The 9837-nt window shown below is 42.1% G+C and overlaps 1 protein-coding gene across 1 annotated transcript in view; it reads left to right on the top strand.

The window, feature by feature from the left end:
- Positions 1-2723: 2723 nt before the first annotated feature.
- The window catches only part of LAMA4 (laminin subunit alpha 4), a 96928-nt gene continuing 89814 nt past the window's right edge, over positions 2724-9837 (top strand). The window contains exon 1 of the mRNA XM_088522497.1: positions 2724-3278. Within this exon, the coding sequence (XP_088378623.1) occupies positions 3078-3278 (201 nt within the window). The 5' untranslated portion in view covers positions 2724-3077. The remainder of the gene's footprint in view (positions 3279-9837) is intronic.

Genomic DNA, 9837 nt, shown 5'->3' with positions numbered 1-9837 from the left:
ATGCTCCTTGCCTCCTATGCTTTTCCTCCACTTCTCCCATTTTTCTACTGCTCCTCTGACCCACTGTGGGTCACCTTCAGCCACAGCCCCTTGGGGTCTCCATGACCCAGTGTGGATCACTTGCACTCCCAGCTCCCCAGGGTATCCCTCTCCCACCATGGGTCCCCCATGGCCACAGTCCTTTGTGGGTGTCCTTAAGCCTCTGGGGGCCATCCCCAGGGTGTTATTCCCCTGGAGTGCCCCTTCCCTGGCATCAGTCGCCCATGGCTGAGGTCCCTTGGTGTGTGCCTGCCCATGAACAGGTCACCCATGACTGCAGTCCTTCAGGGTGTCCCTACAACCCAGTGGGTCATCGCCTTCAGTCACAGTCCTTTTGAGGGTGTCCCAAGGATCTAGAGTTGCCCATGCTTGTGGTCCCTCAGGGTATCCCTGTTCCGGCCATCCTGGCCCCTTCCACAGCAGGCACCCTGCAGGTCCCACTACTGGGCCTTTTGTGTCCAACGCAGTGCTACAAACACCGGGGCACTTAGCTCTTAAAAGCTACCCCAGGCCGAGTATGACTCACACATGTGCTTGCAGGATCTCAGCCTAAATTGTGTACACATGTGCTGTTCAGCTTCACTGCCCCTGCCATGAAAAGGCCTGAGAAACCAATTAAACTGTTGTTTAGTTAAGTCAATTACATTTAATTGATTGAACTAATTAAATATTCAAGAGAAAACTATGAATGTCTCAATGGAATGATCAGTAGTGGTCCTTCTTTTGGCATACTTCCCATCCTAATCTGAATCCATAGCATTTCACTAGGCACTGGAAAGACACAACGAAGTCTTATATGCTCAGCAAAATACCTTTTGAGAGCAACCATTTTGCAATCTCTTATCTGAAATTTTATTGACTAAAACTATCCAAAATTTTGTAGTTATTGATAAAACATAACTTAAAAAATTGTGAAAACTTGAATAAATATCTCTTCTTGTTGCAATGCAATCAGACAATTGTCAAAAAATAGAGTTACATCTTTTTTTTGTGCATTTAGAAACTAAGCATCAGAATTAAAAATCTTGTTTTCCAGAGCAAAAATCATAATGGCTAGTAACTTTCTACGAAAATGAGAGCTTATAACATTAAGAAGGTCCTCAAGAGACCATCTAATCCTCTCCTCCGCCTTAAACTCTTTCACTTTCCCTTCTCTTTGGATGTTGAGTTAAGGAGTCACCCTTCAGCTTTGGTGTCTGTACGTTCCTCCCCGTACCTAGATGTAGCCAGCAGGCTCAGTTTTCACTTTCAAAATGTTTCTTGAGTTTCAAGTCCAGGCTCCATTTAGTCAAATCTTGTCTTTCCTGTCTTTCCAGTTCACATCATTAATGTACAGACCACCTCCTCTCCTCAGCTACTTCCCTCCCAGTTTTGTGAATTTGTTGGAGGCTGCCTGCCAGATGTCGATTTGATTTTCCTGTTCTTCCTCTTTCCCAACCAGAGATTAAGGAACTTTAAGTAACTTCTCCCAAGTTACCTTCCCTTCTCATTTAGTCTATCAGCTCCTCCCTAATGGCTGGGATCAGACCTAGCAGATTCTCTGCCCGATGCTTTTTTTTTTTTTCCAGTTTCTGTATCAAAAAAAATCTTGTCACCTATATATACACCATTAAATCATATTCCAGTGGCCTTGTGCACTCATACAACACCCTCTCTGAAAGACGCAGAGTTTCCTGGTGGTTATATAGTTGTTATATGTCATTTATACAGCATTAATGAGCCACAATCTGCACCTGTAGGGGCGCAGAAGTCCATACCACTTTATTTTATCCTCAATTCTCTAATTGATCCCTTGTTTCATAGTATCTTCAATCAGATGGGAAGAGGACGAGGAAGGGAGGAAGAATGAATCAAGTTCCAGAATGAAGCCTGATAAGACAATTTCTGCTTGGAGTGAATGAGTACAAAGGTGTTACACATCCCTGAAAAGAGGACAGATAAAGGACAGGGTGCTGATGCCCTAGCTTGAATGGTGCACATAAGTGTAATTATATCCCGACTTTGCCGAAAACCAAGGAAATGTTACTGCTTTGCCTTTGTAAGATTGCAGTCTTAAAATTAGGTCAACTGTAGGCAATATATTCAGCTTGCTTTCATACACTGCGAGCCTTGTTACCAGGGCCTCACAAAGCATCTCTTGAAAAAAGGAGTACAAGATGCTCTTTGTAAATAAAAGTTCATGAGTCTCAGGAATGAAGTCATTTTCCAAAATTGCAGTGAACTTTTTCACGAGCCTGCAAGAAGCTGAGAGGTGGGCTTGAAGGAAAGGATTAGAAAGAAGCCTGTTAGAGAAACCACTTACCCTTATTAGCCCATGGCACAGCCAGCCTGTCTCTCCCTCCTCCTACCCACAACCTCCCTTCCCCCACATAAAAAAAAAAGGATTGTCTAGTGTTTTTTTAATAAATTTGGCACCTTTCTGTCTTTCACTGAATGCACTGGGGACACTAAAAAGCAGCCACAAGAGTCACTGCTTTGCGTGGAGTAGTCAGATCGTGTCCAAGTGCAGCTGGGGGGTGTGCAGGGGGAGGGAAGGGTGACCTCACTTTCCGAACGGGAAAGTTTGAGTGGGAGGGTCTCGACACGAAAGGTAAAAAGGGACTGATGTGAACATGTGAAGGAAGCCAGAGCCCTGCGCGCAGCGGCAGTCTGTATCCTGACAGAGGGAGATAAGGTGGCTGGGGAGCGAGTGGTGCTTTCCTGGAATACAATCTCTGTTTGACACTCTCTGCTTAAGCACTGCCCATCTGTATGTTATTGAGCTGGAGCCTCTGGGGAAAAAGAGGAGCCACAGGCACAGAGAGTGAACGAGGAAGGCAGCAAAAGCGCTTTTCTTCCCTTCTTTTCCTTTTTTTTTTTTTTTTTCTCTTTTAAATAAGGATCTGGTTAGGCTGCCTTGAAGTGCCACATCTGGAAACTGCACGCTGAAAGAAAGTTAAAATAACTGAGGCACCACTAAACCAAGGGGGGCTGATTGCAGAAGAGGGTAAACAATTACCGAGACGCTAGAAGACCACTGCTGGATGTAAGGGGAGGAAATGGCTTTGATCTTCGCCTGGCCCTGCATTTTTCCTATATTACTCTTTCTGAGATGCTTCTCCTCCAGCACAGCCTCAAGTGAGGGAGGCGCTTTCCATTTTGACATTGAAGGTAGCTCAGCGGTCAGCGTGCAAGAAGCCACTGATACCAGAGGGCAGCAGCAGGCAGTAGCTCCTGGAAGTTGGGTGCCCTTTGCCGAGGTACAGTAACTCCTTCTCTCTCTAGTGTCTGCGCTCCTCTGCTTTCATCCGTCCGTGTGGAAGTTCCCATCTGGTTAATGTTAGCTTAATCATTTGATCCTTAAAGTGATACCGGGGGTTTCGGTGGGGGGTCGGAGACGTTGCGTTTTGAAAGATACAGTTCAGACTTCAAACTCTGCCCATGCGCTGCCCGCTGTGCGCAGACAGCTGCTGTACTTTGCAGGGAGACTAGCTTAGCACGTCCCTGACTTTCCTGCCAACATAACTAAACAGGCCTGTCCAAGCAGAGCTATTTTACAAGGGTTAATTGTCACAACACTTTTCTGTTTGCCTTGTGTAGTTCCTGGGATTTTAATTCACTTAAACTTCCCAAAAGAGTCCTTCTCCTGGTGCCAGACACTGTATTGTAGAACTTCATGTTTTTTTTTCTCTTAGGGCCATCTCTCTGCAAAATCTAAAGTTTTTTTTTTTTTTTTTTTAATGGGAGCAGGATAGTAAATCAAATGTGCATGGCAAACAGCCTGCAGAGAAAACACCTGCAGAGATTTAAGCCTTCCCAAAATGTTATGAGGTTAGGATTAGTGACAAATGAAATTAGAGAGATCTGAGAAACAAACTGACTGTGGAAAAATTTCCTGCAGCCCCTGTGAATTGGGATTGGTCGATACCTCTGATTTTAACAAGGCTGCATCTGGAATGAACTATTCAAAAGTACAGCTTGAGTAAACAATAAAATACTCTAGCATACACTGAGAGGGGGAGACAGTAATGTCTCATGTGTGGGAGATGCAAAGTAGGAGCCAAATCAAGTTACATAAGGTCATGGGAAGGGACAGAGTAGTTCTTCTAGCATAACATCCAAAAACGAGGTGAGATTAGCACAGCCATGTCACCGTGACGATATCAAGATCACATTCTTTTATACCACAGGCCTAATACTTCCCCCTATGCTGCAATTGCCAGAACTAAAGGCCATGGAAATAAATGTGTGGAGTTGCATGGAGAAGCCTCTCAGACAGCTGGGGTTACGACAGGGCTGAGCAGAGACCTTCCCCGTGCTGCAGAGCTTCCAAGCAGCTGCGCAATCTCAGAAAACGCCTTCCCACCCTGTCAGTGCCTTGGTGCGAAACATGACCTGTGTGAGAAAGCTGGAACCAGAACTCCACTCTGCTTAATGTAGGAGCTCCCAGGAGCTGGCTTGGGCTTGGATGGACTCCATGGCGTGGGACGTACGTCTCTTCCCTGGCCTGGGATCAGCCCCTGGGAAGCTGCGTTGCCACCTGTTGCTTACAAAATGGAAAATCCCTAAATGAAATGCCTGATTTAAGAGCCAAAGGGGGTTTGTAGTCAGATTTCTGAGAACAACGTGCATAAGCCCTCACCAGGCTTTCTCAGTATGATCATGTTGTACAGTTTTCCCAAAGACACACTGTATATTGCTTCATTTTAATATATTGGACTTTATCTTAGGAAGGTGCTGTGGGATGTATTGGCCATTGCACAGGAGGAACATCCTAGTCTCTTTCACTCTTCTTAGTCATCCCAAAACTTTATTTTGCACACTCTGATTTAATAGATTCAGTAACTAGTGTTTGCTCTAACAGTTTACCTCAGCTCCAGCAATGGCAGCCTTCAGATCCCATACTATGACTGGATGCTGCCTGCTATAATGATGTTAAGGGCTCCAACTGCGAATACTAGTCTTTCATGAGCAGGGAGCCAGGATTTCTGGCTCTTTCCCTACCTACAGATTCACTTCCCTATCGTGCACCAGGGCCCACCATAGGGGCAGTTTCCAGAGAAGCACAGGAGGATGCTCTATTTGGATAGGGCTGAAGGCTCTGCACCTGCTGCCTGTAGACTCGTGTACATCAATGGCAGCGGGAGCCAGGAAAGCCTGCTCTAAATCCAGAGGCTAATGTAGTGGCCAAAGAGCGACAGTCTGAAGGTTTTTCACCTGAAGAAGGAACATTTCCTCCACCCCTCGCAGAGTTTCCCCTGTCCACAGCCCACCTACCCTGGGAACAGGACTTACCATAGCAGTGTTAAATTAGCCCTTTTCTGGGTTGAGTTCTTAGCCCACAGCTCACACTGAACCGCAGTATAAACTCCCTTACACAGCACTGTTTGATTCAACTCCTTAGTCTAAATATTGACTCAGGCCTATAATTCTCCCAGGCAGACAGAGGCTGTTAGTCACATTGAATAGTGCCAAATTATATAGGCAGCAGATCTGTGAGGCAGAATTACAGAACCGCAGACTCGCTGTACATAGTGCTTCATAGTGGACTGTGGTGCCAGTCAACCACAAAGTTAAACACACTGCCATAAAGCCAGAGAACACATCAGGAAAGACAGAAATCACGGCTTTTCAGCGTGTGGGACAGGTGGCGGACGGTATTTGCCCTGCATAGCGTTCTGCTCCACTTAATGTCTTCAGAAATCTGAAAGGTCCAACACAGAGTTGGTGGGAGTTTCTGACCTATACCCAGTGAAATGTTCTTATATCCTATTCAGAGTACCATGTTATGAACCTATAGAAAAATAGGAGACCCCAACTAATGTAAACAAACATACCAGTGAATATTTCTTGGTTTTCCACTCCTCTTTCTTTCCTATATTTGGCAATCCTAAGGAATTTGTAGATGTGGTTTAAAAAGATCAGAAATAATGTAAGTAAGTGTGGCATTTTCCTGGGCCTTAGATTTAAATGAAAGCCTCTTTGTAGCAGAGGGAAGAGCACTAACTACTTTTTGAATACGATACTCATATGCTGTACCCACTCATACAACAGAGCACGGGATTGAGTTTGACCTCAGAGGACATTTTGGAAGAATACAAAATTAATAATGTACTCTATGTGGATTAAAAACTGTTTTAGTGGTTGGTCTCAAAGTATAGGATCATACTGAGCAATCATTTCCGGGAGGGTCCTAGAAAATCGGTGCAAGGTGAGTGCTTGGATCTCTGTTGGTTAACATACAGAGTAAGTACATTGGTGCCTTGGTTGTAAAGCAGTATTTATATGGGATCCACAGCACCTAATTTTGGCATAAAAAATTGCCAAATCTTAATTGGGCTCAATATTCAAGTATATGCCTAAAATCCCTGCATGTTCAATGGAGACACCTGGAGGCCCTAGAGAAGCCTCTTCCTCTGTGAAGACTACATTGGCTACTCACTTCAGGACTATTTCATTAATCAACAAAAGCTTGAGGCACAAAGTTTAGGTTAAATTTCCTGGACTACATTCTATACAAAATAACAGCCACACTACATTCAAAGTTAGAGCTGATACAACCATCATGGACTAATGTATTCAGCTCTGTGTCTGTGTTTCAAGAAGAAAGCTTATAAATTAAAGGAAATGATTCAGAAAGTATCATGAGAAGGATTAAAGTGTTAAGAGTTTAAAGACAACTGAGAGATTCCAGAACTCAAATCTGTTTAGTTCAGAAGGACGCTAAGTAAAAACCTTTGGTCATGTTGTATAAGTACTTACACAAGCAGCAAAAATTTAACAAGTTCCCCAGTCTAGTAAGTGAAGGCCTAATATACACAACACCTGGAAATGGAAGCTTAAAGTAAAATTATTCATGAATTTTAACTTTTAAGGTAATTAAGCACGGAGCAATTTATCCAGTTGTATCAGATTCTCTGTGAAGAGGCAGACCATTATAAAAACACTCCATGAAGTACCCACATTGCTTGTATCCTGTTTCAAGATGATTACATTCTTTGGCTCACAAATGCAATAAGAGAAGATGTAACAGAACCAAAACTGTGATGTACATGGGAGATGGGAGGGAGAAGGGAAGTGAGCACAAAGTTCTGGACCCAACGTGTCAGCATAACCCAAATGCAGTTGGCGGCATTGGATTCGAGACTGATTTTATAAAAACAGAAAGACTAGAATATTTTGCAAGGAAGATAATCAGAGATGAAAGCAGTAAAACTGACAGTCGAATTTCAAATGAAAGATAAGAAGCTGAGTGGCAATCATTAGATTTCTTTGTCAGGTGTAGGCTCACATTTCATGCACTAGCTCAAACACGGCAGAAGGAAAGAGTTGTAGAGAGACATTTCTATTTTTGGTAAGGCACAGAGACAAGACTGAAAATCAGAACTAGCTTTTGAGAATAGTTATATCCTGTTATCAAACACATGCCTTTAAAACTAGCAGTAGGTCATGTATGATCATTTGGACCTGGATCCACTGTGTCACCATTCAACGTTTGCCAATTCCTATGATATGATGATTTTAATTGTATGGCTGAAGATTGTTCACAAATAGGAGCACAGTTCCTCAGGAACATTAAGAGTCTAAAGTCCTAGATGAAAATAAACAATGGGGCCAGAGTTCAAACTTTAGAGAACATGATAAATCATTCCCATTCACATTGTTTAGTCATTTACTTTAATGCAAAATGAGTATAAGCCTGTATAAAAGTTAGTATAAAAGCCAGCATAAAATGAGCCATCCAGAAGACGGCTATTCTAAATTCATTTCATTCTGACTACAGGAGGTTCAGCGAGCCCATGTTGATCAGTGCAGGAAGCTTTAGTAGAAGAAAGGCAAAAAAAAAATCTGTGAGGACAAGAAAGATATGTTCTCAAGAAATGTCATTTCGAATGTCCTCTCTGGGAAATAAAGCAAATGATGGGAAAGGAAGCAAACTAAAGCAGAAAGAAGACAAAGGGTAGGAAAAAATTAGATCAAGAATTATAGTCTTAAGGGTAAAGAAAAGACAGAAATAGTTGGGATAAGGCAGGAAGCCAATTCCTAGAGTGAAGGAAGGCATGATATTGCTGGATGGATAGAAGAGGAAAACTGTGTTCGGTAGCAGTGTTTTTATCTCAGGGGAAGGTCAGAGAGGAAAAGTAGTCTCTAAAAGGAAATAATTATCATAGTCAAGGCAAATTTAGTCATTTTACTATAAGCAACAGTAAGAGATAGAAGTTAACTGTTGAATCTTGTGCCTTAAATGACGTTTGACAATCGTTTCCCACCTGACTTCTGCTGGCAGCTGCTGATCTAACTTTTCAAAAGCAATATTGATATTTCAGATGCTTTCTTTCTGGTTTTCTAAGGTGATAAACACAAATTAGCAGAAATTGCCTGACAAACTCGCCTCTGTATAATGGCTTAAATTAAATAATCTAAGATAGAGCATTCAAAAGTTCTAGTCTCTTGTAAACAAAGATCTCAAACCATCACCAAATTGCCTTCACCCCTTCCCCCATAAAAGATGGAATGGAAAATCTTGCAGACTGTTTAGAGAAAGCCCAATTTGCTCCTTATTTGCGGTATTAATCTGTTCAAAACAAACCAGTACTAAAAGAAGCAAGAAGACCTAATCCTGAGGTGTGAGCCAAAAACGGTTTTAGCCTGACATAAATTTTTGTATTCTTTTAAACTAAAAGACATCCACCGTTGAAAAAGCAGATCTTTAGATAACTTCTTTTCAGTTCCTTAAGGTTATGTTAGGTTAACTCCCATAATGGGCAATTTGGATTTCTAGCTGCTGTTTCTTTCTGGTGTAACAAGGTTAGGTTCTGAGAAACGTCTATTAGCGGGGAGGAAGTTTTAACTGCAGATGTTTGGATTCCAGCTTAAGTTTCTCATCAAGGTTTTAATGGAAATCAGATGCTAGGATAAGAGCTGACAGATCCCAAACCTTTTAAAACATTGGAGGCTGCAGTGAATGGAACCAAAGGACAGATCAGATGGATAGTGGGAAATGTTCTCCATTTCAAGAAGGTACTTAAAGCACAGTCACCAAAAAAATGCAAGATAAACTCGGCTGTAGCTTGTTCCCACAAAGTTTTGGGCAAGCACCAGCTAAGTGCCCCAAAGCTTATTCAGGGCTCTGAGAACCAATAAAAGGCATTTCATGCTCACTCTTATTCATGGCATGGGAAGCACTGACAGAAGGAAAGGTCCAGTTTTTCTAAGGGGCATGAAAAGCACTAAAAGAAATGTTTTTTGAAGAAAAGAGAACTTGCCCTGATTTAAAGAGGAAACAAATACCTACAATTTGTGTTCAAGAGTTGTGCAAAATTGGTGTAGTTTCTGCGTAATAAGCAACCAGTTATTGAAGATTTACAAGTTGCTTCTGGACATAGATTTCAAGCATCAAAATATAGACACATTTGGTTGTTACAATTTAATTGCTCTTCTTGAAAATTTGGATCGGATCCCAGCTCATTTTCAGACACTACCGTCAGCTAGGGATGTTTGCACTGTACATCCTAGTGCGAGACTCAACAATTGCTGAATAATGCTGAATATCTCCCTGCTTTTTAATTATAAATCTTTGTCGTTAAATGATCTCAAAATGTTCCAGTCAGGATGCATGCAGAATACATTTGTCTATACAAGCAGAGTTTGATAAAAATGAAATAAATAGGGTCTGCCTTTGCTGTTCCTGCTTTTATAGCTGTATTGCACAATTCTTTAGACAGTTATTTTCTTAAAACAAATTATTCAAAACTACCAGATTTTTTTAAGACAAACCATCAAGAAACAGTGCCAAAAGACTGCCAATCATGAGTTACT

This window comes from Tinamus guttatus, unplaced genomic scaffold, assembly GCF_059628265.1.
Source record: "Tinamus guttatus ecotype Peru unplaced genomic scaffold, ASM5962826v1 Tinamus_guttatus_pri_ptg000010l, whole genome shotgun sequence".
In the NCBI taxonomy this organism is placed as follows: domain Eukaryota; kingdom Metazoa; phylum Chordata; class Aves; order Tinamiformes; family Tinamidae; genus Tinamus; species Tinamus guttatus.
The sequence above is the reverse complement of the archived record's forward strand: the minus strand, read 5'-3'. Positions and strand labels throughout refer to the sequence as shown.